General features: G+C 39.0%; 1 protein-coding gene and 1 long non-coding RNA gene across 2 annotated transcripts; one reads left to right on the top strand and one right to left on the bottom strand.

Moving 5' to 3' along the window:
* Nucleotides 1–2,341: 2,341 nt before the first annotated feature.
* On the bottom strand, nt 2,342–3,748 carry LOC107960658 (uncharacterized). Its single transcript, XM_016896965.2, has one exon. It carries the CDS (start codon nt 3,746–3,748, stop codon nt 2,342–2,344), a length of 1,407 nt encoding a protein of 468 aa, XP_016752454.2.
* Nucleotides 3,749–10,029: 6,281 nt separating this feature from the next.
* Nucleotides 10,030–11,369, top strand: LOC107957718 (uncharacterized). The gene is made up of 2 exons (XR_001700523.2): nt 10,030–10,733; nt 11,030–11,369. It is a non-coding gene; the product is annotated as an uncharacterized lncRNA (long non-coding RNA).
* The last annotated feature ends 13,182 nt before the right edge of the window (nt 11,370–24,551 follow it).

Genomic DNA, 24,551 nt, shown 5'->3' with positions numbered 1-24,551 from the left:
CTGTTCGAGAATTTGCGATCATGTCATCGATATAAACCTCGATCTCTTTATGCATCATGTTGTGAAAAAGGGTTACCATGGCTCTTTGATAAGTTGCCCCCGCATTCTTCAGTCCAAACGGCATTACCTTGTAACAGAACGTGCCCCACATGGTTACAAACGTGGTTTTCTCCATATCTTCAAGATGCATCTTGATCTGGTTGTATCCCAAAAAATCGTCCATGAATGAAAACAGTGAATGTCCCGCTGTGTTGTCCACTAGGGCGTCGATATGAGGTAGTGGGAAATTATCTTTTGGGCTGGCTTTATTCAAATCTCTGTAATCCACACACATTCGCACTTTTCCATCTTTCTTAGGGACAGGGACGATGTTGGCTACCCAATCTGAGTATTTTACCACCTTCAGAAATCCAGCGTCAAACTGCTTTCAAACCTCTTCCTTTATTTTTAGCAAGACATCGGGCCTCATTCTTCGGAGTTTTTGCTGAACTGGCTTACATTTTTCTTTTATGGGGAGTCGGTGCACCACGATGTCAGTATCTAACCTGGGCATATCTTGGTATGACTATGCGAAGACATCTTTAAATTCTTGAAGCAATTCAATGAGGTCTCGCTTCATTTCCGCAGTGATACATGTTCCGATCTTCACCTCTTGTCCTTCTCCTAAGCTCACAATTTCAACTAATTCTTTGTGAGGTAGGATTTGTTTCTCGTCTTGTTCTACCATCCTCAACAAATTAGGAGATAGGTTATAGCCTTGGTCATCTTCAAAATCCCGAGAACCCTCCATACACACATCTTGCTCGAAAGGAAATTCTGAGTCGCTAGTAGCGTCACTCGTATCATTAATATCTGGGGACCTGTTGTGAGGACGAAGGCAGATACAAAGAATCAAAAGAATTCAAAACATTTGTTTGCATGATATGATTATGAATGACGAATGAAAGAATATTTAGAAGAATGTTTCAAGAATAAAAGAATTCGAAAGTAATCATTTGTATGGTTATGAATGAAATTGAAAGGACGAGATAACATTTGCTCAAAAATGATAATAACCGTGCATTTTATTGAAGAAACGTTTTTAAACATCGGCCTATTTCACAAAAGATCCTTATCACTCCTAGGCCTAGAGCAATAAGTGTGTTTTGGACATTACTCTGAATTCGTTCTAAAAACTACAGGGATCTCTTCCGTAGTCCAGTTGTCCAGAACACTTCCAGGTGTGTAGGGGCCAATGTCCAATAAACTTTCTCTTCCAGTCTCCTCTTCATACATGACGTTGATGTCCAAGCTTTCCAGCCTTTCTTCTATAGCTCCCGTCATTGGCGTGTCTCTCTCGGGATGAATGATTCCCCCAAACACAAATGTGTTCGATATATGGGGGAATATCATTGGTTCTCACTTGATTTCCTCCCCCGTTAATCGAGCTCTCCTTCTTTCTTACTTCTTTTCCAACTCCCTTCTCCTTTGTTTCACATCCGGCTTAAATCCTAAGCTGAAGCGGTCTCTCTTTTCTTTCAGCATTGGCGTTTCGATCCTTCCTTGTAGGTGTCTCTCAAGTCCCCTTCCGGGTAGGGCCCCTTTTCCAATCGTCAACTGGAGGCTCATCCTCGTGGTTTTGGACAATTTCGGCACCAGAATTTTGCTTTCCTCAGCGATGAACGTCGCGTTAACAAATTCCAAAGATCGAAATGAGCATTCGATTGCTTCGTCATCTGTCTCCAAATAGGGTGCATTATTGCTCACAGTTGCAATAATATCTTCTTCAGCCTTGATCGTTATCAACCTCCCCTCCGATACTAGTTTCAACTTTTGATGCAACGAGGAAGGCACTGCCCCAGCTGAATGTATCCAGGGCCTCCCCAACAAGCAATTGTATGAGGGCTTGATGTCCATTACGAGGAAATCCACCTCATATGTATTTGGCCCAATCTAAAGAGGTACATCGATTCTGCCCATCACCTTTCTCTCCGTGCCATCGAATGCCTTCACGATGCTCTGGCACTCTTTCATGTGAGAGCTGTCTATAGGTAATCTGTTTAGCGTGGTCAACGGCAGGAGCCGATCCATTGTCAATCAGTACGCCTGGCAACGTATACCCTTTACAGCGTGTGGTGATATGCAGAGCTTTAGTTGACCCCATGCCCCCGGGAGATATCTCATCGTTATTAAAGAAGATATAGTTATCGGTACTGATGATGTTAACCAAGCGGTCTAACTTGTTAACGAAAATATCATTGGCAACATACGTTTCATTCAAGACCTTCATTAGCGCGCTACGATGGACTTCTGAGCTCAGAAGCAAGGCCAGCACTGAAATGCGAGCTGGTTGTTTACGTAGCTATTCCACCACACTGTATTCGCTATGCTTTAGGAACTTTAAAAACTCCTTGGTCTCCTCTTCGTTAACTAGCTCATTAACAAGTTTGGTTGCTTTTCCCTTCATTTCCTCGACCACCTGGGCTTTTCCTTTTGTGGGTTGTTCCTCCTTATTCACCGTATTGTAACGCCTCTCGCTACGTGTATAGGAACCTCTATCTTGATCCCCTCTTGAAGCACCAACCAGGCTCTCTTTTCCCGGCATCGTCACACTGCAATCATAATTCCATGAGACCTTTTTGTTGTCTTTGTAAGGGAAAACTGCAGGTTTTTGGATTATAACCCTCGGTGGCATTTGTACTCCAGCTTCATTATTTTTGGGTCTCAAAATAATCACCACGGGATAATTAGGTGTTTGATTCTGTGCCTTTGATTCTCCCTCGGATGCGCATACATTTCCCTCTATGGGGCTTTTAGCTTCTTCATAGAATTCCATTTCTTTGTTATCTATCATGTTCTGCACGAGGGCCCTGAATTCCACACATTCTTGGATTTCATGCCCCACCTCGTCATGAAACTCACAGTAGTTTCTCTCTTCTTCGGGTTCTTCCCTTGGATCCAATGCTATCAATCCTCTCTTGGCCATCTCTTTCCATACCCGCCTCAACGGGGTCCTGATTTCTGCCACCTCATACTTGGTCTTCCTATTCAAGCCTTCATTTATCCCATTCACTCCTTGGTCGGTATGATTGGGGAGTGGGTTTCCTGCTACATTGGGCGTGGCTGGGTCATCAAATCTCACGATTCCCATCTTAATGAGTCTTTCGACCACTTTCTTGAACGCAGTACAATTTTCGATTGAGTGACCGGTAATTCCTACGTGGTATTCACATTGGGCGTTTGTATCATACCATTTAGGATACGGGGGCTGCAGTGGCTCCAGGTAGAAAGGGGAGACCACATGAGCGTTGAACAGGTTCTGGTACAACTCCCTATACGTCATGGGTATAGGGGTGTATTGTGGCCTTTCTGTGTTCTTCCTCGCATTGGATTCTTGCCTTACAGAGCTTTGTTGATTGGTAGTCACCGTTTTGGGTTGATTTACGGTAATTAACTTGGGCTGCCCCTTGTTGAATGTACTCGTGTTGTTCACTTCATTGTCTATTTTCCTCGGGGCTGACTTCCTAGCACTCGCTTCCGATTCTATCTTGCCGCTTCTTACAGTATTTTTGATCATTTCTCCCGTCATCACTATGTCAGAGAAGCTCTTGGTGGCGCTTCCCAACATATGAGTGATAAAAGGAGCTTTCAAGGTATTTATAAATAGCATCGTTGTCTCCTTTTTTAAAAGTGACGGCTCAACTTCTATGGCCACCTCCCTCCATCTTTGTGCGTACTGCCTGAAGCTTTCATTTGACTTTTTCTCCATATTCTAGAGAGTGATTCTATTAGGGGTCATGTCCGCCACATGATTGTATTGCTTCATAAAAGCCTGAGCCAGGTCCTTCTATGAATTAATTTTAGCTCGGCATAATTGGTTGTACCACTTAGACGCCGCCCCGACCAGACTATCTTGAAAACAGTGGATTAATAGCTGGTCATTGTTAACATATCCCGTCATTCGCCTGCAGAACATAGTGATGTGGGCTTCAGGATAGCTCGTTCCATTGTATTTCTCGAATTCAGGCATTTTGAATTTAGGGGGAAGGACTAAGTCTGGGACTAGACTCAGGTCTTTGGCATCAATCCCTTGATGATGATCCGCGCTCTTCATGGCTTTGAATTTTTCCTCAAGCCATCTACACCGTTCTTTCAATTGTTTTTGCGAATCCATCCTCGCTTTTTCTTCTTCAACAATTTCATCCAGGTCGGGAACGGGCAGATAGTTCGGGTTGTTGACAAAGTTAGAGCCTGAGCCGGTTTAGAAATTCATCGGTATTGAAGCTCCGGCCTGAACCTGTTGGGGCATGATCGTGACAGATGGTTTTGGTAGATTAATCTCGGGCTTCACTGGTACATATGTCGGAGTGAAGCCAGGGGGTATTGAGGATCCTCATTAGCTTCTTCAACTTTGTCCATGGGGCCCTTTCCCTTATTCGTTCCTCCCAACAGCAATTGGGATAACTGACTCATCATTTCCCTCTGGGACTCCATCATTTGCTCTTTCATCTCTCGCTGAATCTTGGCTAGCTGCTCTTGCATCTGAGACTGCATTTGTTCTTGCATGTCTTTTTGCATTTGCTCTAATTTCTCGAGTCTCTTATCTATTGATTTTTTCCTTGTACCGTAGGGGTGTGTGGTTGGTTGGTTTTCGTTGGTTTCCAGGTTACTGAAATAATTTTTAATTAATTAATTAGAAAACTCTTATGGCCCTTAATGCATAATGATATGATGTAATGCAAATGCATGAATGCAAAGGAGGTATCAATTTTTGATTTAATTGCCCTTAGAAAATTTTACTTGAAAATAAAATCTTTTACATAAAGTTGAGTTACAAATAGAATTTCGCTCTAACGCTCAAAGTCCTAATTTTTCTAAGCAATGAGGCCAACTCTTGTCCGCGCTCCGACTCTAACTCATATTTCACGCTCAGTGTGTCCGCCTGAACAGCTAAAGTTTGCAAGTAGTCCGCTACTTTTCGAATTTGGGTTATGGCCTCCCCTATAAGGTAATCTCTGTTTCTGACTTGGTCTTGCGCATGGTGAAGCTACTCCTTCCAACGATCCTCATTTGCCTCGAAAAATTGGATCTGCATCTCACAATTTTGCAGAGACGCCTCTAACTCTTCTATTCTTCCTTTCATTTCTTCTATCTTGCTCAAGCTCACCCTCAATTCTAATGCGGTGTTGCGGTTTCAGTACTGATGTAGAGACTTCTCAAGTTCTGCCACTCTAGCCCTTAATTCCCTTCGCTCATTTTCTATTTTCCAACAGACTTTTCTCTAAATCTTCGTTTCGTGCCTAAGCTTCTCGGAATTTCCTTTCCCACCAGTCGGTATTGGCCTTTTTTTCTCGAATTTCATGGCGCCATTGTTCAGAAGTCTTACCTAAACCCGCAGTCTTCATAGATAGGCGTAACTTCTTGTAGTCCATTTTTAAACTGTCTAGATCTTCTTCAGCCTTAGTTTTTTCCTTTCTCCATTTCTCAGCCTCTGACCTCTGGACATCAGCCTCTAATCTTAGGTGCATCTTTTCTTCCTCCAATTGTTCGATCTTCTTCCCAAGCTCCAAACTCTTCTTCTCGAAATCTTGTCTTATAATCTCCAATTCTGATGGGGCGACTTGTAATTGTTCCCCGACAGGTCGAGCACTCTCCAAGCTTGGCTTAGGAATATTGTCATTAATCCTCTTCTTAAACCACTCGCTGTACTCGGGCGTTACCATGAAACCGACAGCTAACCTCTTCATCCAACAAGTTTGCTTCCAAGCATCCGATAACTCCCGAACTCTCTTCTTATAGTGAGAACCTTTAAACGATAATTCACTCTGAGCAAGTCCATAGGTCGTGGGTACAAACTATCTCGACTTGTATTGCCTCAAGGCTATCAACGGAGTATACCCGATAGCTCCCCAGATTCCTAACAATGGCACCCAATCAAAGTTACCATATCGGTACATGATCCCATCAGGAACCATCCAATAAGCTCTCCACTCGATATCCTCCTCCTTGAGGTTCTGAAAAATATCCATCCACTTCTCCTCTAAGATATCCTCTCTCCTTTGTATAGCTGTCTTTTCTTTCAAAGGGGAATAACCTTCGGAAAAGACTTGATAGGAAACCTTGTCTACCTTCCAAAAGTGCCCATGAAACCATACCATAAATAGTTGAGCACATTCAATAAATCGCCCCTAGCCCGTCTTCCGACATGAGCTCAAAGATCTGAACGTTTCTACCAATTTTGCCGGTACCGGTGTGATTCCCTTTTTAAGACGATCAAACAAGTCAATGACCACTTTGTCCACATGCCTCAAAGTCTTAGGAAAGATCACTAATCCGTAGATGCTTAAGGTAAATATATCGACCCTCTTTCTTTCTTCTGGATGAGTCAAGATCAAATCTCGCAAATTCTCCCAAGGGACACATTTGCTATCTCCTTTTTGTTGAATCTGAGCAGTGACCCAAGGCTCGCTCATCCCAGAAATGCTCATCAGTTTCTTCGCGAAATCTTGATTACTAAAAACTCGGGCATAAGTCTTCCGGACCTAAATCTTTGGACATCTAAGCAGCATAGTGTATTCCTCCATGGTAGGTACCAAATCCACTTCTCCAAAAGTGAAACACTTGTACGCAGAATTCCAAAACTGTACCAAGGCTTGGAACAAATGCTTATCCACTCTAATATCTAGCAGGTAGGATATGTCACCATAGCTTTGGTAAAACAACTGCTTGATCCCTTCATCCCAACTAGCCCAAATGTCTTTCAACTCTTGCAGCTCATTCTGTACTACATTGACGCGAGTGAAATCCTGCAGCTCCGACACATGCCCTTCTGCCAAGCTATCCCCTCTCTCAGATTGTAGCCTCTCTGACCATGCACGAATGGCCGCATTATCCTCGATTTTATTAAAAAATTCATTCCCCATGTCAAATTTTCTAACTTAGTAATTGAATATGGATTAACGCCTCCTTTAGTATGCAATGTCATGCAAAAAGACAATCAAAATAAAACACCGGTTAGTATCAAATAATAGAAATAGAGTGCAAGCACATAAACGATAATTATAACGCATATACGGGTAAGTACTAAGGCTCGACGCAGCTTCACCCAAGGATAGCTCCTAAGGTCCACTATATGTGGTTTAGTTCTAGGAAAAGAGGTACCCGAACCAGTAGATTCCTCAATCCTCACCCATTATAGGCTCATATAGATCAAGTTCGGTTCGGGGGGATACATTTCCCTATGACCATGGGAAGATGAAAATCTCACGAAATCATAGGTACGGATGTACCCCGGAAGCAATCCACTAGCCCATGCGGAGGTGAAAACCTCACGAAAGCGTAGCTTCTTACTCCCACTTAGAAGGTGTGACCACAGTGGTCATGCAATAAAATGCAGTGCTATTCTACAATACCCGCACCAAAACAAACATACAATCAAATGCAATCGAAAGATACATGATTTCTAAAACAGATTTTTAATTTTTGACAAAAGGACAGCAAATAATCGATTTTTATGGCTCAACTCAAGTTCACTCCCCAGCGGAGTCGCCAAGCTGTCGAAACCATCCCTCGATTTAAAAAAATTTTAAATTAAAAAAAAAAGAGGGAAATCGACTTTTTGGAAAATAGAAATATGGAGTCGCCACTGATCTTTTTGGTGTGACCGGATCACCTAAGAATGAGGTTAGTTCAATAAAACATTTTTGGTTTATTAAAACAGCGATTTTGGTCTACGAACTTTTGAGAAAAAGGGTTCGGGAGTCGGTTACGCATGAGGAAGGATTAGCACCCTCACTACGCCCAAAATTGGTACCAAATCGATTAAATACTGTCCTTATGTCTAAATTAAAAGTTTTTTTGAAATGTGGTTCCTTTTATAACGTTTGAGTAATCCGAGTTGGTTGCCAAAATTTCTTGTTTCGATGTTCGAAAGTATATAATTTGAGAATTACAGAAGGACGCTCAACTATTTAGTCCAACGAAAACTCGAAACCCAGCACAGTAGGGTACAATTCTTCGAATTTCCAAATATTGACCATTGCCTTACTTTATAAAATACGTGTGAAAATTTCGAGGAGATAATCGATTATTTTGGGCAAATGAAAAAGCACAACCCAGCACGATGGGGCTTGATTCTCAAATCGCCAAACATTGAACATCGCCTTCATTTTGAAGGATTTTAGAAAATGTGAGTGAAATTCTGTAGGGATGTTCAATTGTTTCGAACCAATGAAAAAGCGCAACCCAGCACGATAGGGCACGATTCTCAAATCACCAAATATTGAACATCGTCTTCGTTGTTAAGTAAATTTTTTATAAACATGAATGAAAATATAAAGGAATGTTCGATCGTTTTGAGCAAACGAGAAATCACAACCCAGCACGATAGGGCATGATTTTTGAATTGTCAAACGCCAAATATTGCCTTCGTTTTAAATAATTTTTAGAAGATATGAATGAAATTTTGAAGGGATACTCGATTATTTTGAGCAAACACGAAATTGCAACCTAACACGTTAGGGCACGATTCCGCGAATTGCTAAATATCGAATCTCGTCTTCGTTTTGAAGAATTTTAAAAGACGCGAGTGAAATTTCGAAGTGATATTCTATTATTTTGAGCAAACGCGAAATTGCAACCCAACACGTTAGGGCACGATTCCGTGAATTGCCAAACATCGAATCTCGTCTTCGTTTTGAAGAACTTTTGGATGAATACTTAAAAACATATTAATTCATTTGAAATAAGATGACGTTAATCGTAAGAAGTTTGAATTTTATAAAAAGAACCATATTTCGCAAACTAAGTGAGAAATGATGATATAGGATAAAGGGTGTGTACGAGACATGGTCCACTAATAAGCTAATAATTAAGCTGGACTAATCTAAAAAGTAATACAATTACAATAATGCATGGGGAATAAAATGATTAATACAGTGACGAAAATGATAACAATCACACAAGCAAAACAATACATGCAATAATATGCCACGATAATGTACATAGCGTGATATAGGATAACCAATGCGAGATATAAAAACAACATAACAATTAGAAGCCAATGTGCTATAAAACGGTTTTGAATTAATAACGAATAAATGGACCCATATATATAGGTTGACAAACTTGCACAAAAACTAAGGATAGCTATATGATTTTTGGAATAGATATTATAGAATAAAAGTTTGAATCGAATTGCATGTAAAATTTTTTTAAAAACACAAACGTATTTTAAAGTTGACAAACTACATGACGATCTTGAATAATATGTCTAATATAAAAAGGAATAATGAAGACATATGGCAAAATATAGTACACAAAGTACGTTCATAAAACGTATGTATATATAGATAGCTTTAAAAATAATCATTAGATTAATAAAAAACTTTAACTTAGTCTAAAAAGTATATACATGCGTTTATATCAAAACGTTTAAATAAGGGACTATATAAAACACAAAGTGGTTTAATACAAAGGAACATCCAAAAATAATAATTACAAAAAAAGTTTCTAAAATTCTTCCATATACATGCATAAAGAAAATACTTGATAACTCATATAGCAAAAAAGTTGTAAGTAGGAAAACCTATTAAAGTAATGATATCAATATATATATGTATGTATATATAACTTTTGAAAATAATTACATGTAAAACTACATAAAAGAGATAATATTCATAGAGCTAAATTAATTTTATAATAAATTAACAATAGATAAAAAAACATGCTTTTGTGTAAAGAGAGTGTATATATAAACGTATAGATTTAGAAATATATAGAATATGTGTACTAATATAAATGAGTATAAAAATAATTTAAACTTTACGCAAAATATATGTACAAAACGTGTTAAAATAGTAAAAAAAATATACACCAAAATACATGAATAGAGTCAAGCATCATTACATACATGCAAATACATTAACTTTGTTATAACATATGTGTATGTATAATAGTATAAAGGAAATAAATATTTAAAGAGTGCGAAACATGATAATAATATTACACAAAAAAAGAATTTACGAGGACGGAGAAGTAATTACCAAGATTAATTAAAAATGTATAAATAAAATAAAATAAAATAAAAAGGAGATAAAATAAAAGGACTCGATTAAAATTAAACTAGAATACATGAGGTAAGTAGAAAATAAGACAATAATAATAAGAAGACCAACACCCAACGCACAAAAACATCTAGGGACTAAAGCTGGCAAAATACCAGATCCCCAAAACGTTGTGTTTAGGAGTGAGTCAGATTGCAAACGGATGCAAGTTACAGGGGCAAATTAAAACAAACAAGGTAAGAGCATGGGCTGATTTGAAAATGGCACGAAGGGAGGAGGACTGTGTTGGAAATACCCCATCCACGACCAGATATGCAGACCTTGAGTGTGTATGGGCCAGATTATTGGGTATAGGGTTGCTCCAAAGGGTGTTGTTTTAAGACCATTGACATTGGCCCAAACGTCTTCACCCAATACCCCCCCATAAGAGCCTAAACTAGCCCTAGGAAAATGCTCAGCCGCTTATTTTGAAGAAAACAAAAAGAAAAGGGTCAAAACTCCTCCCTCCAACATTCGGCTGACCGATGGTTACCCACGTCCGTTCCTCTGCCCGTCCTTTCAACCTCTAGAACGGTCGATCAAGGCTTCGTGGAACCAAAGAGATTCGTAGGTCTTGCTTACCATTCCCAGATCACCACTGTGTTTTGATGGTGGCGAAACCAGCGAGGACTCGAAGGCCTCGGAACGCAGGTGAGTTCCTTCACTTTCTTTTTTCTGATGATAAAATAACAAGGGACTCGAGTAGATAAAAAAAAAAGGAAGAGCAGAGAGTTTAAAAAAAACGAAGGGAAAATCACCTTATTTCGTCTATTGCCTTTTTGTTTTGCTATTGCATATGTTTTCTGTATATTTTCAAAAGGGGAACCCCTTTACAATCAGAATCCGTAGGCTTTATAGCCAAATGCTAATAAAAAATACAATGTTTTTTTCTTTCTTTCTTTCTATTTGTTGTTGGGTCTGTTGTCGTTTTGTCCATTTCTTTGCAGGTACAGGTGCGTGGCGCTCGGGTACGGGACTGTGTTGGCGTACGGAGGCTGTGCTGGACGGTACGGAGGCCAAGGTTGGCGTGGACGGAGGCGCTGGGAGGCTCGGACTGCTGCGGCGCAAGCAGACAGCTAGGTCTCTGTCTAATTTTAGTATTTTGGGCCTATCGGGCCTTGTAAGTGTGGGTTAGGTTTAGTTGTTGGGCTGGGGTTATGTAACTGGTTGGCGGTTGCTAGTTTGGGCTATTGGTTTCTGTAATTGGACTGTGATTTTTTATTATTTATTTATTTATTTTATATATAGGTTTGGGATTTTTTAGCGGACCCGGACCAAAATTGATCACTACATAGCCAATTAGTCAGTGAATGAAGGAAATGGGCTCAGTTGAATAAGAAAATATGCATTTACATTTCTTAATCAATCAATCACAAACAGAACTGGAAGAAAAATCCTTTAATGAAATGGACCCCTTGTTTCGAGTCACGGATTAAAGAAGGAAGGTCAACAGTGCTTGAAAGATGGACTTTGAACTTCTTCCCCACTTTGCTGTTAGAGAGGAACTTTCTGCAGTTAACTTGGAACAAGGGTACTTTCCAATAATGTTGCTTCAAATAATGCTACGATATCTGAGATTAAAAAAAAGAAGACCTTGGTTCAATAATCGAGTTTAATCATCCAGCGTTCGTTAGCTCCAGGTGATTTGCGAACAGGACTGAATCTCCATGCAGCACAGCTTTATGTACCTGGTTTATGTTGCAACACAACATTGCCATGAAAATGTAGCTAGCACTGTCAAAACACAGCTTGCCGAAAGAAAAAGAAAATCTGTCTATGATATGGCTAAATGAAGGAGCAAGTTCATATTGAGATCACAAATATGACATATTTAAGACTCCAAGTCGAAAACGTCAAAGCCGATTTCTAAAATTTCCTAATCATCGTTTAGTCCTATTCTTTTCCTGATTCAATAGAGGAAAACTTAGCAAAGGCAGTTCCTTGGAGAAAATGTGGTTATCTAAACTAAGCAGCAAGAGATTCGGACCGCCTACGTTACAGTGCACGTTCAGAAACGTGGTCTCTTTCACTTTCTTCCACTCAGCAGCCACATCATCCTTGTTATACCAACCTTTCAACTGAGCACTGAATGCAAATAGCTCACTCCATGAAATATGTTACTGTTTATACCACCATCATGCTTTTAGGTAAATAAAAAGAGTGTGCAAAGTTCAAATCCTAAGATAGAAACTAATGGAATTCGTACCTGATGAAGGTTGATGACATTAGAGATTGTGAATGTTAAGTTGGCTGTGAAGTCACAGTGGGAAAGGATGTAGGTTCTTGGGATTACTGCAGAATAGTTTGGTAGTTCCTTTCCCATGAACACAACTTTCAGTTTGGAAGCTTGGAAACTTGTTGGAGGACCCAAGAGCCTTACAACCTAGAAATTGAAAACTGCTATTCGTTTGAGCAATGTGGCAGAGTAAGCATAATTTGCAATACAGCTCTTTGAAGCTATTCAATGCTTAAGAATGAATATTTTATCTTTCTCATAAATTCACAAGTATGGCTATAGTATACCCAGAAGAGCTGAAAGGGCTGAGAGGGTATCGTTAATATACTTTTTTTTTGGGCTGCTATAGTCTCTGTATCTCTTAATTTTGGCAAAGACTAGACGAATTTTGAGTTTATAATATTTTGATTTCAGTTTTCATAAATTATATCATATTAACATTTACATATTGAATATAAAAATAGTTATATTTATCAAATATGAAAATAAAGTTGATACATTTATTTTTTTAATTGAATATAATTGAATTAAAATAATTTTTTTATATAATTGAATTAAAATTAAAATTAAAGTTTTATATTTATATTTATTTTAAATTAAATTTCATGTTTGCATTATAAAAAATTTAAAATTCATTTGTTAATTTAATATTTATTTCTTTAATTTATCATAGTTTTGCTACTATTACTAATGTTATTTCTTAATCTAAATCACGAATACCGTTAAAATTTTTTATTAACCAGCCGGTCTAGTATTTTACTAAAATATCAAAACTCAAAATTCCTTTTGAAATTATAAACATCAAAATACTTATTTTTTTTTATAATTTATAATTTTGATAAAAATAAACTTTACCTCTTTATTTGAAATTTTTTTATTTAATTTCAAGCCAACAACTAATAATTTTTTTTAACAATTTCAGATCAATAGTCAATTGCATCGGTTTGTGTGCATTGTTTTAGTAATAAAGTAAAACATTCACTTCTCTTTTTTTGTATCCATGTAAATTTTGGTCTGTATCAGTTGGACGATTCATTCTGGTAAATTTGGGTTACACCGACTAAAACATTGGCACTAGTCAATGAATGAATAATGTTAAAAATAGATAAAATTATTATTTTTTACGAACTTTAAAATTTTTTTATTACCTAAATTTAAAATTTAAACTTTTAAACTTTTACCGAAGTAAATGAGCTAACTTTAAATTTTAAAATAGAAAATTAATAAAAAAATAAAAAATTTATATAACAATCAAAATAAAAAAAAGACAATTTTTAGAAGCTTCACCAACACAACTTTATATTTATGTTTTTAGTAAACTTTCATTTTATATATTTAGTATGAGATAATTTTATTATAAATATATTTAAAGTAATGTTATAGATATATGTTTATGTTTTTTTTTCCTTTGTTTATTTATTTATTTATTTTTAAAACTTATATTCGAATGGAACCTAATCAGCAAAATCAACAATTAATAGGGAGAAACATTAAGATCCGAGTCAATATATTCACCCAAACACCCATAAGACGATACAAAAAAATTGTTATCATTCAAAATATCAAAAAATGAAGACAATAAAGTAGACTCTTCAGTGTGAGTTACTTTATTGGTCGATCGACACACTTAACTAAATGATAAGTGCTGAAATAAAAAACTCAACATTAAGTAATTTAAAATTAAACAACCAAACTCCGAATTGTCAATAATGGATCGATTCTATGCACCATTCATTACTGACACGCAATCCGACTCAATAATGATGTGATCATGTTGAAGTATAGAACAAACTGAATCAAAACAACTTCTTTCATTCTCTGTTGCTTAAGAGATAGGAATACTCACGTATTTAATACATGCAGTCCCTTAACCACCTTTAACACCTAACAGATAATCCTAACTACTTTTAACAGACTTTAACTACAAAACCGTTTCTTAAATTCCCATAACATTCTCCATACACTTCTAACTTTCATATGAAGCAACTTGAAGCTGCCTCCTGAACTTGGTGAACAGTAATGCAGACAATGGTTTTGTCAAAACATCAGCAACCTAACCCTCACTGGGCACGTGACCAACTTGAAGCACACCCGATGCTACCTTCTCTCTTACAAAGAACACGTCCAGCTCTACGTGCTTAAATTTTGAATGCAGGACTGGATTGCCTGCTACAGCAACTGCAGCAGAGCTATCTGTTGTTCCAATAGGGTCGGAAGCGTGTAAATTATTGTACTAAAAAATCACACAAAGTTCAATTCCCAGGGAAGAGAGGTGGATCACAAGGATCTCTTAAATACCAAGTCTTTCCTTAGTCAGAATATTCCTTCTAACGTAATTTAATAGCACAATTAAATACTACTATTATACCCTCAAATATTGAAAGAAAAATAGGACAAAAAGAACACAAGAGTTTTAACGAGGTTCGGTAAATTATACCTACGTCCTCGGGCACTAACACCAGATGATAACTTTACTATCTCCAAAATATTACAAACAAATAGAATTCCTTAAGAATTCTCAAATGGGAGAAGAGAGAAAACTAAGAGAGAAAGATTGGTTGGGATGGTTGAAATGAAAAATGAAAAGGCCTATTTATAGTTGAGGTTCAGGGACTAACTTGCAAATGGCCTAAAAAATTAGGGACCAAAATTGCAATTATCCCATTCAACTTTTCAACATTCGGTGCAACTTGCTCAACCTTTTTAACAAGTTGCTTCCTACCTTTGTTGACTTTTCAACAATCTCCACCTTGAAGATTTGATTAGGATAATCACATCTTCACATACTTCCTTCAACTCCCCAAATTCGATAAAGCTATCTTTTGTAGTGCCTCCAAATGCGCTCTCGAGCGCCATACACCTAAAGGTGCTCAAATTCTCAGGATGTTAATCAAGTTCAAACAATGATTAAACTTGATTGTTGTTACCACCTTGGTCATCATATCTGCGGGATTATCTGCTGTCGGAATCTTCTGAAGTAGAATTTTTCCTTTTTCAAAGACTTCCCGCACAAAGTGATATCTTACGTCGATATGCTTGGTTCTTGAATGATAGACTTGATTTTTCGCTAAATGAATAGCACTCTGACTGTCACAATATAGACTAATGTGACTTTGAACAACTCCCAAGTCTTTCAATAATCCATTAAGCCAAATAGCCTCCTTAACAGCTTCTGTAACTGCCATATATTCTGCCTCTGTAGTAGACACAGCTACTGTAGACTGTAAGGTAGACTTCCAACTCACTGGGGCTTTCGCAAGAGTAAACAGATACCCCGTAGTTGAACGACGTTTATCTAAATCACCAGCAAAGTCGGAATCAACATATCCAACTACAAACTGACCAAGTGCTTCATCCTGTTCAAAAATTAAACCAACATCTACGGTTTTTCGAAGATACCGTAGAATCCATTTCACAGCTTGCCAATGTCCTTTTCCAGGATCATGCATATACCTGCTCACAACTCCAACAGCTTGTGAAATGTCAGGCCTCGTACACACCATCGCATACATCAAACTCCCAACTGCATTAGCATATGGGACTTTTGCCATATATTCTCTTTCTTCTTCAGTTTTCGGAGATAATTGAGCACTAAGTTTCAAATGAGAAGCAAGTGGGGTACTTACATGTTTTTGTGTTTTCATTTACACCAAAACATTGTAATACCTTTTTCAGATATTGCTTCTGATTCAAACAAAGCTTGCCTCTCTGTCTATCTCTACTTATCTCCATGCCGAGAATCTTCTTGGCCTCACCTAGATCTTTCATCTCGAACTCTTGATTCAACTGAGCCTTCAGCTTATCTATCTCATTTTGGCTCTTCGAAGCGATTAACATATCATCAACATACAAGAGTAGATAAATGAAAGATCCGTCATGCAGCTTCTGCAAATACACACAATTGTCATATTTGCTTCTTGTGTACTTCTGCCTTCTCATAAAGCTATCAAATCGCTTGTACCACTGCCTCGGGGATTGCTTCAATCCATATAGCGATTTGTTAAGCTTACAAACCCAATTTCTACCACCAGCATCTGTGTATCCTTCTGGCTGAGTCATATAGATCTCCTCTTCTAACTCACCATGCAAGAAAGCCGTCTTAACATCAAGTTGAGCTAGCTCCAAATTCAACTGTGCTACCAAGGCCAACAAAATTCTAATGGAGGAATGCTTCACAACAGGGGAAAATACATCATTGTAGTCAATTCCCTCCTTCTGAGCGTAGCCTTTAGCTACCAATCTTGCCTTGTAGCGAATATCCTTCTTGCTAGGAGATCCATCTTTCTTTGCGAATACCCACTTGCATCCGATTGCCCTTTTACCTTTCGGTAATTGTGCCAACTCCCAAGTATTGTTCTTCCGGAGAGACTGCATTTCTTCATCCATGGCGCTTTTCCATTTATCACTTTCTAAGCTTTGCATTGCTTCTTGATAAGTGATAGGAATATCATCAACAACGGGAAGGGCGTAGGCCACCATATCAGTAAATCGAGCAGGTTTACGAATTTCTCTCCGTGGCCTTGCAACTGCAACTGGTTCTGGTGTACTTAGTGGTTCTTGGGTCAGAACCTCTTCAACCTCTAATTCCTCCATTGTGGCTGGAGAATTAGACTTATTAACTGGGCAAATCCCCATCTGCTCAAACTCCACCTGTTTTGGAGTACACTCCACCTGCTGTGGAGTATTGCTCGTCTGAATATCTTTATCTGCTACCTTTTTCAATGTGGCAGATTCATCAAAGGTAACATCTCTGCTACAGATCATTTTCTTTGTGCTTAAGCACCAAAGACGAAATCCCTTCACTCCAGAAGTGATTCCCATAAAGAGAGCTTTCTTTGCCCTCGGATCTAACTTTGACTCCTTCACATGGTAATATGCAGTGGATCCAAACACATGTAAGGAATCATAATCTGTAGCCGGTTTTCCAGACCATACCTCCATAGGAGTTTTTCTTTCTAATGCAGATGATGGCAAACGATTAACAAGATGGCCAGCGTATGTCACAGCCTCAGCCCAAAATTGCTTGCCCAACCCAGCATTGGACAACATACATCGAACTTTCTCCAGCAATGTTCGATTCATACGCTCTGCCACTCCATTCTGTTGTGGTGTATCCCTAACTGTGAAGTGTCGAACAATACCATACTCTTGGCACACATCGAAGAACGGATCACTTTTATATTCCCCTCCATTGTCCGTCCTAAGCCGCTTGATTTTCTTGCCAGTCTGGTTTTCGATCATAGTTTTCCATTTAAGAAAAACTCCAAGCACTTCATCTTTAGTTTTCATGGTATACACCCAAACTCTTCTGGAAAAGTCATCAACAAAAGTAACAAAGTAGTGTTTTCCTCCTAACGAAGGTGTTTTGGAAGGCCCCCACACATCTGAGTGAATATATTCCAAAATACCTTTTGTATTATGGATAGCAGTGCCGAATTTCACTCTCTTTTGCTTTCCCAGAACACAATGCTCACAAAATTTTAATTTGCAAGCCTTTGCACCTTTCAACAATCCTTGCTTTGCCAGAATTTGCAAGGATTTTTCGCTGGCATGTCCCAACTTCATATGCCACAACTGCATTGAGTCCAAGTCTTTGTTACCGGAAGCTGCAGCGACTGCTCCAATAACTGTACTACCTTGGTAGTAATACAAGTTATTTTTCCTGATGCCCTTCAATATCACAAGTGCGCCAGATGTCACTTTCAAAATCCCATCTCTCATAGTAACAACTGAACCATTGGATTCCAAGGCTCCCAATGAGATGAGATTTTTCTTCAAACTGGGCACGTACTGAACATCAGTCAGAACTCTGGTTGATCCATCTTGATTCTTTAATTGGATTGAACCTATCCCAACAGTTTTACAGGCATTGTCATTGCCCATATAAACAACTCCTCCATTTAGTTCTACTAAATCAGAGAACCACTCCCGGTTAGGGGACATATGATAGGTACAACCCGAATCCAATATCCACTCATCTGAATGGAGCGACGATGATGATGCAACCAGTGATAGTTCAGAGTCACTAGTATCATGCTTAGCAACACAAGCATCTACAGCAGCTTTTCCCTTATTCTTCAGCTTTGGACAATTTTTCTTCCAGTGGCCTTTCTCATGACAAAAAGCACATTCATCTTTCCCGAGTCTGGACTTTGACTTTGATCTCCCCTTTTGAGTTTTCTTTCGAGTGTATGAACGACCTCGGACTACTAAAGCTTCTGTATCTCTGATTGAGTTTTTCTGTTTGTCCTTCTTTCTCTGTTCATAACTGTATAAGGCCGCACAGACTTCGCTCAGAGATATATCACTCCTGCCATGAAGTAGAGTAGTTTCTAGGAACTCAAACTCCTCAGGAAGTGACCCCAACAGCATCAAAGCCAAATCTTCATCTTTGAATGTCTCATCCATATTCAGCAAATCAGTGACTAACTGATTAAATTTGGTGATGTGATCATTCATTGTGGTACTTGGGACGTATGTGAAGCGAAACAGTCTTTTCTTCAAGTGGAGCTTATTTTGACTGTTTTTCTTCAAAAATTTTTCTTCAAGTGCCACCCACAACTTATTTGCAGAAGTCTCCTTTGAAAAAGCATACCTCTGCTCTCGAGAAAGGCATGATCGAATTGTGCCACATGCCAACCGATTGATCGCCTTCCAATCTTTCTCCTGTACATCATCTGGTTTCTCTTCATCAATGGCAATGTCTAGACCCTGCTGAAAAAGGGCATCTAGAACCTCACTTTGCCACATACCAAAATGGCCGGTGCCATCAAAGATCTCCACGGCCAATCTTGTATTTGCAATTGTCGGTCTTGCCCACATGGACGATGTTGAAGCTCCTACACCGACCGTTTTCTCCATAATCTTTCAATATACCTAAGGAAATCTTTTCTGATGTGGAAGATCAGTTTAAACTGCAACCACAGAGCATACTACGATTAACCTTCGGCTCTTGATACCACTTGTTGTTCCAATAGGGTCGGAAGCGTGTAAATTATTGTACTAAAAAATCACACAAAGTTCAATTCCCAGGGAAGAGAGGTGGATCACAAGGATCTCTTAAATACCAAGTCTTTCCTTAGTCAGAATATTCATTCTAATGTAATTTAATAGCACAATTAAATACTACTATTATACCCTCAAATATTGAAACAAAAATAGGACAAAAAGAACACAAGAGTTTTAACGAGGTTCGGTAAATTATACCTACGTCCTCGGGCACTAACACCAGATGATAACTTTACTATCTCCAAAATATTACAAACAAATAGAATTCCTTAAGAATTCTCAAATGGGAGAAGAGAGAAAACTAAGAGAGAAAGATTGGTTGGGATGGTTGAAATGAAAAATGAAAAGGCCTATTTATAGTTGAGGTTCAGGGACTAACTTGCAAATGGCCTAAAAAATTAGGGACCAAAATTGCAATTATCCCATTCAACTTTTCAACATTCGGTGCAACTTGCTCAACCTTTTTAACAAGTTGCTTCCTACCTTTGTTGACTTTTCAACACTATCACACCAAACCAATGACTTCTTCTGAACCGAGACACTTAATTTAGCCAACAACGACTGAAGCCAGATCAATTCGGCTATGACATTCGCCAAACTCCTATATTCTGCTTCGGCAGTCGAACGGGACACAACTTGCTGTTTGCGAGAGTTCTAGGAGATTGGATTCCCTCCAAGAAAAATACAATAACTCGAGGTGGATCTCCGGTCATCAACATCAGACCCCCAGCTTGAATCTGAGTAACCTTCAAGAATAAACTTAGATGTTCGATGAAAATGCAGACCATAGTCTAGTGTACCTTGCAAATACCTCAAAATTCTCTTCACTGCTTTAAAATGCGTATCTAAGGGTCGGTCCATATACTGGCAGATTTTGTTTACTGAAAAAGCAATATCCGGTCGAGTGATTACCACATACTGGAGGGCCCCCACTAAACTTCGAAAAAGGGTCTCATCGTCAACCGGCCTTCCTTCATGAGCTGACAGTCGACAAGTAGACACCATTGGTGTAGGAGAGCTGTTAGACTTTTCCATAGAAGCCTTCTTAAGAAGATCTTGAATATATTTCTTTTGATTGAGAACCAGCCCATCTGAGGTATAATGAACCTTAATGCCTAAAAAATAACTCAACTTCCCTAAATCCTTTAAAGAAAACTGTCAATCAAGATCCTTGACAAACTGGTTTATAGCACCTGAATCAGACCCTGTGACTATGATGTCGTCTACATACACCAGTACGTACAACAGCTGATCCCCAGACTTTCTGATAAAAAGAGAATTATCAGCCTTTGATATGTCAAACTGACTAGTTAAGAGAAACTCCCTCAGCTTGTGAAACCAAGCTCGAGGAGCTTGCTTAAGCCCATACAACGCTTTCTTTAATTTGCACACCAGCTGCTGGCCATTAACCCCTACTTGTTCAAAACTTGGTGGTTGCACTATGTATATGTCCTCATTTAAATCACCATTAAGGAACGCGTTATTGAATCTACTTGCCTTAGAAACCATCCCATGGATAATGCTACTGACAGAACCACCTGAATTGTTGTAGGCTTCACCACCGGATTAAAAGTCTTATGAAAATCAATACGGCTTCTTGGAGATAGCCTTTTACCACTAACCGACCCTTGTATTGTGCTATGGAACCATCAGTATTCTTCTTCACTTTGAATATCCACTTACACCCTACTGCTCTTCTGCCTGCAGGTAAGGGCATATGGTCCTATGTACGATTCGCAAGCAAGGCTTGATATTCAGCTTGGGCAGCAGCTGACCACTCAGGACTCTGAAAAGCTTCATGTATGGAAGCTGGTTCCTTCACAGCCACCATTGATGAGAACACTTTCGGTTTATAAATGCCACATTTAGAACGAGTCTGCACTGGGTGATTATTCACAGCTGGCCTAATGGGAGAAGAAGAAGGTGAGGATTCAGAAGCTGGAGGAGAGGAAGACACACATCAACATGAGAACTGTAGTTAGAAGGAACTGATGTAGGAGGTGCGATTGAAGATGAGGTGGTTGGGCTAGCTTCAGAACCAAAAATGAGAGTTAGAAGCTGGCGCTGTAACAACAAGAATATGAGACTGCTGACGAGGTTGCTCCTTGGGACAAACTAGAGTTCGAGAAGAACACCCTTGCTGAAACGGGAACTGAGTCTCATCGAAGACAACATGGTGAGACACAAACACACGACCAGTGTCATCGAGGCACTTATAGCCTTTGTGATTACGTCCAAAACCAAGAAACGTACAACACTTGGACCTAAACTGAAGTTTGTGTTGATTATATGGCCGCAAGTAAGGAAAACAGGCACAACCAAAAACTCGCAAACGAGAGTAGTCAGGCAGCTCTTTATACAGTTTTTCATAGGGACTAATGCCTTGGAGAACAAGTGTAGGTAGCCTGTTGATTACATGGACTGCATGAGAAAATGAAGAAGACCAGAATTCTAGAGGCATTGATGTTTGAGCCAGAAGAGTTAAACCCATGTCAACAACTTGTCGGTGTCTCCGTTCAGCCACACCATTTTGTTCCGAGGTGTGGGGATATGTAATTCTGTGTTGGATACCACGTTTGAACAATTCAGTGGTCAGAAGGCGATATTCACCCCCCAATCGGTCTGAAGCATTTTTATAGAGTAACCAAACTGTGCTTGAATCATTTGTTGAAAATGAAGAAAGCAGTTCAACACTTCAGACTTAACCTTTATGAAATACAACCAGGTATATCTACTGTGCATATCAACAAAAGACACATAGTAGCAGAAACCATTTGACTTGAATGAGCGGGTCCCCAAACATCAGACACAACAAGTTCAAATGGAACAGAATAGACTGTTTTTGACGCGCTAAATGGAAGTCTATGAGATTTGCCGAGTTGACAAGCTGCACACACACTTGGCAAACCATTATGCTGAAAAGAAATATTACAATTCTTTAATACTCGAACAATGGTGTTATTGCACGGATGACTGAGCCGATTATGCCACAGCAAAGGTGTGGAAAAGAGCTGAGCTTGATACACAGACATAGAGTTGGGTAGCACCATCTTGGAAGAACCATCTTGGGAGACATCAAACCGGTAGAGGCCTTTATGCATATGGCCCACGAGAAGAATCATCCCTGTCTGAATATCCTTCACAAAACACATATAGGGGTGAAATTCAAAATAAACTGAATTTTCCCTAGCAAACTGTCCAACAAACAATAGGTTATTGCAAACAGTAGGCACATGAAGCACATTTTTAAGATGTAAAACCCTTGAACCAGCCAACATAGAAGAAAAGCCTACATGCGCTATAGAAACATGCTCACCATTGCCCATAAAGACCCGATTCGTACCTGTGTAAGGAGAGACAGTCGAGAGATTGGTTACATCAGGAGTGATGTGATTTGTGACTCCAGAATCAGGATACCAAGCTTGAGCTGAAGAATCTGAAAAAGATCGGGAAGGCTGTGGAACTGAGGAAGGAGATGGTTGTGAATGGGAGTTGCAACAAGAAGAAGAAGACTGCTGCTCATAACGATGGTAATTGACAGTTTTTGAGTCGTTAGACTCCACTCCAGAAAAATTCTCATCAAATCGGTGATAGCATGATTGCACCACATGTCCAACTTTACCACATAGTTGACACTGGGGTTTGGAACGCGACCACCCCCTACCATTGCCACGATACCTACCACGAGACTAACTCCTATCATGTCCTCTACTGCCCTATCTAAAATCTTGAGGATAACCATTTGAATCACTATTATTTTTCGAGTGATGAGGATTCTTGGAATAGGAAGACACATTAGCCTGCATAGGTACGTCTGCTAACAATTCTATCTGTCGTGTCTCACAATCAAGAATCATTTCAGTCAGAAGATCGAGAGACATAGGACTAGCTGAAGCAATCACGCGAATAGACTCAAACTCTAGCGAGCGTCCAGCCAAGATAATGCTAACTTGCTCTTGCTCAGTAACTACACTTCCAGCAGCAGCAAGACTGTCACTCAACCGTTTTACCTTTGCCAAATATTCATTAACTGTGAGATTCGCCTTCTTGAGAGAATACAAATCATGACGCATTCTTGAAACTTTTAGATTAGATTTAACTCCAAACCGTTTCTCAATAGTAGACCAAATATCAAAACTAGTTTTAGCTGTTGTAAGATGAACTAGAACCTCATCCGAAACTGTGGACAGTAGCCAAGAAGAAAGAAATTTTTCTTGTTTCTTATGAGCAAGAAACAATGGGTTATCAATTAACTGACCATCGACTCCAGCAACAAGAGGAGAGGGAATTGGAAGAGTACCTTGGACAAATCCTTCAAGATCATAACCTTCAAGAATGAACAAAAGTTGATGTTTCCAGAGAAGAAAATTAGCCTCAGTAAGTTTGATGGTGTCATGCTTGGAAAAGGAGTGAATCATGGGTGACACAACTCTGCCAAAACCAGGTGAAGGAGCAGCATTCCGAGAATCAGCAGACGGGCAGGACGTATCAACCCCAGGCACAGGATCAGTAGCCATGAAAAAAAGAAAGCAGAGAAGAAAAGAAAAGAAAAACTACACCAGAAGTTTCTTGGCTCTTGATACCATGTTGAAGTATAGAACAAACTGAATCGAAACAACTTCTTTCATTCTCTGTTGCTTAAGAGATAGGAATACTCACGTATTTAATACATGCAGTCCCTTAACCACCTTTAACACCTAACAGATAATCCTAACTACTTTTAACAGACTTTAACTACAAAACCATTTCTTAAATTCCCATAACAGATCATAATGATTGGAAACATTTGCAAACATTTGCCATAACAACCCAATCCTGCTGAGCCTCGTTGTTCGACTAAGTCAGCAATCCCGACGAGAAATCCGAAAAAGTAATCCCATCCGTAGGTATTGTTGCTGTAGTCCAAACAACTTGCACCTTACAGCAGCTCAACAAGGCATGCTCAATGTCCTCATTCCCATCCTCCTCCCTACATACTTGTATAACGGGAATACCCCTTTCAGAAGCCAACTTTTAATCGGAAGAAAGAAGTGCAAACAACGCCAAATAAGCTCCTTCACATGAGGAGGGATATGCAAATGCCAAACTTGTCTGTCCCGAATTAAAATATTTACATTTGAGCATAAATTTATTGTCCATCTATGACTTGACTTTACACTATACTTACCATCAAGACCAAAGTGCCATATAATTTTCCTTTATTTACTTAATGATAAAATTTTATA

Source organism: Gossypium hirsutum, chromosome A05, assembly GCF_007990345.1.
Source record: "Gossypium hirsutum isolate 1008001.06 chromosome A05, Gossypium_hirsutum_v2.1, whole genome shotgun sequence".
NCBI classification, from domain to species: Eukaryota; Viridiplantae; Streptophyta; class Magnoliopsida; order Malvales; family Malvaceae; genus Gossypium; species Gossypium hirsutum.
This window is presented reverse-complemented; position numbering and strand designations above follow the sequence as displayed.

Bases quoted from the DNA above. Each gene is read 5' to 3' on its own strand.
- LOC107960658 (XM_016896965.2), bottom strand. From the start codon at position 3,748: ATGGAGAAAAAGTCAAATGAAAGCTTCAGGCAGTACGCACAAAGATGG.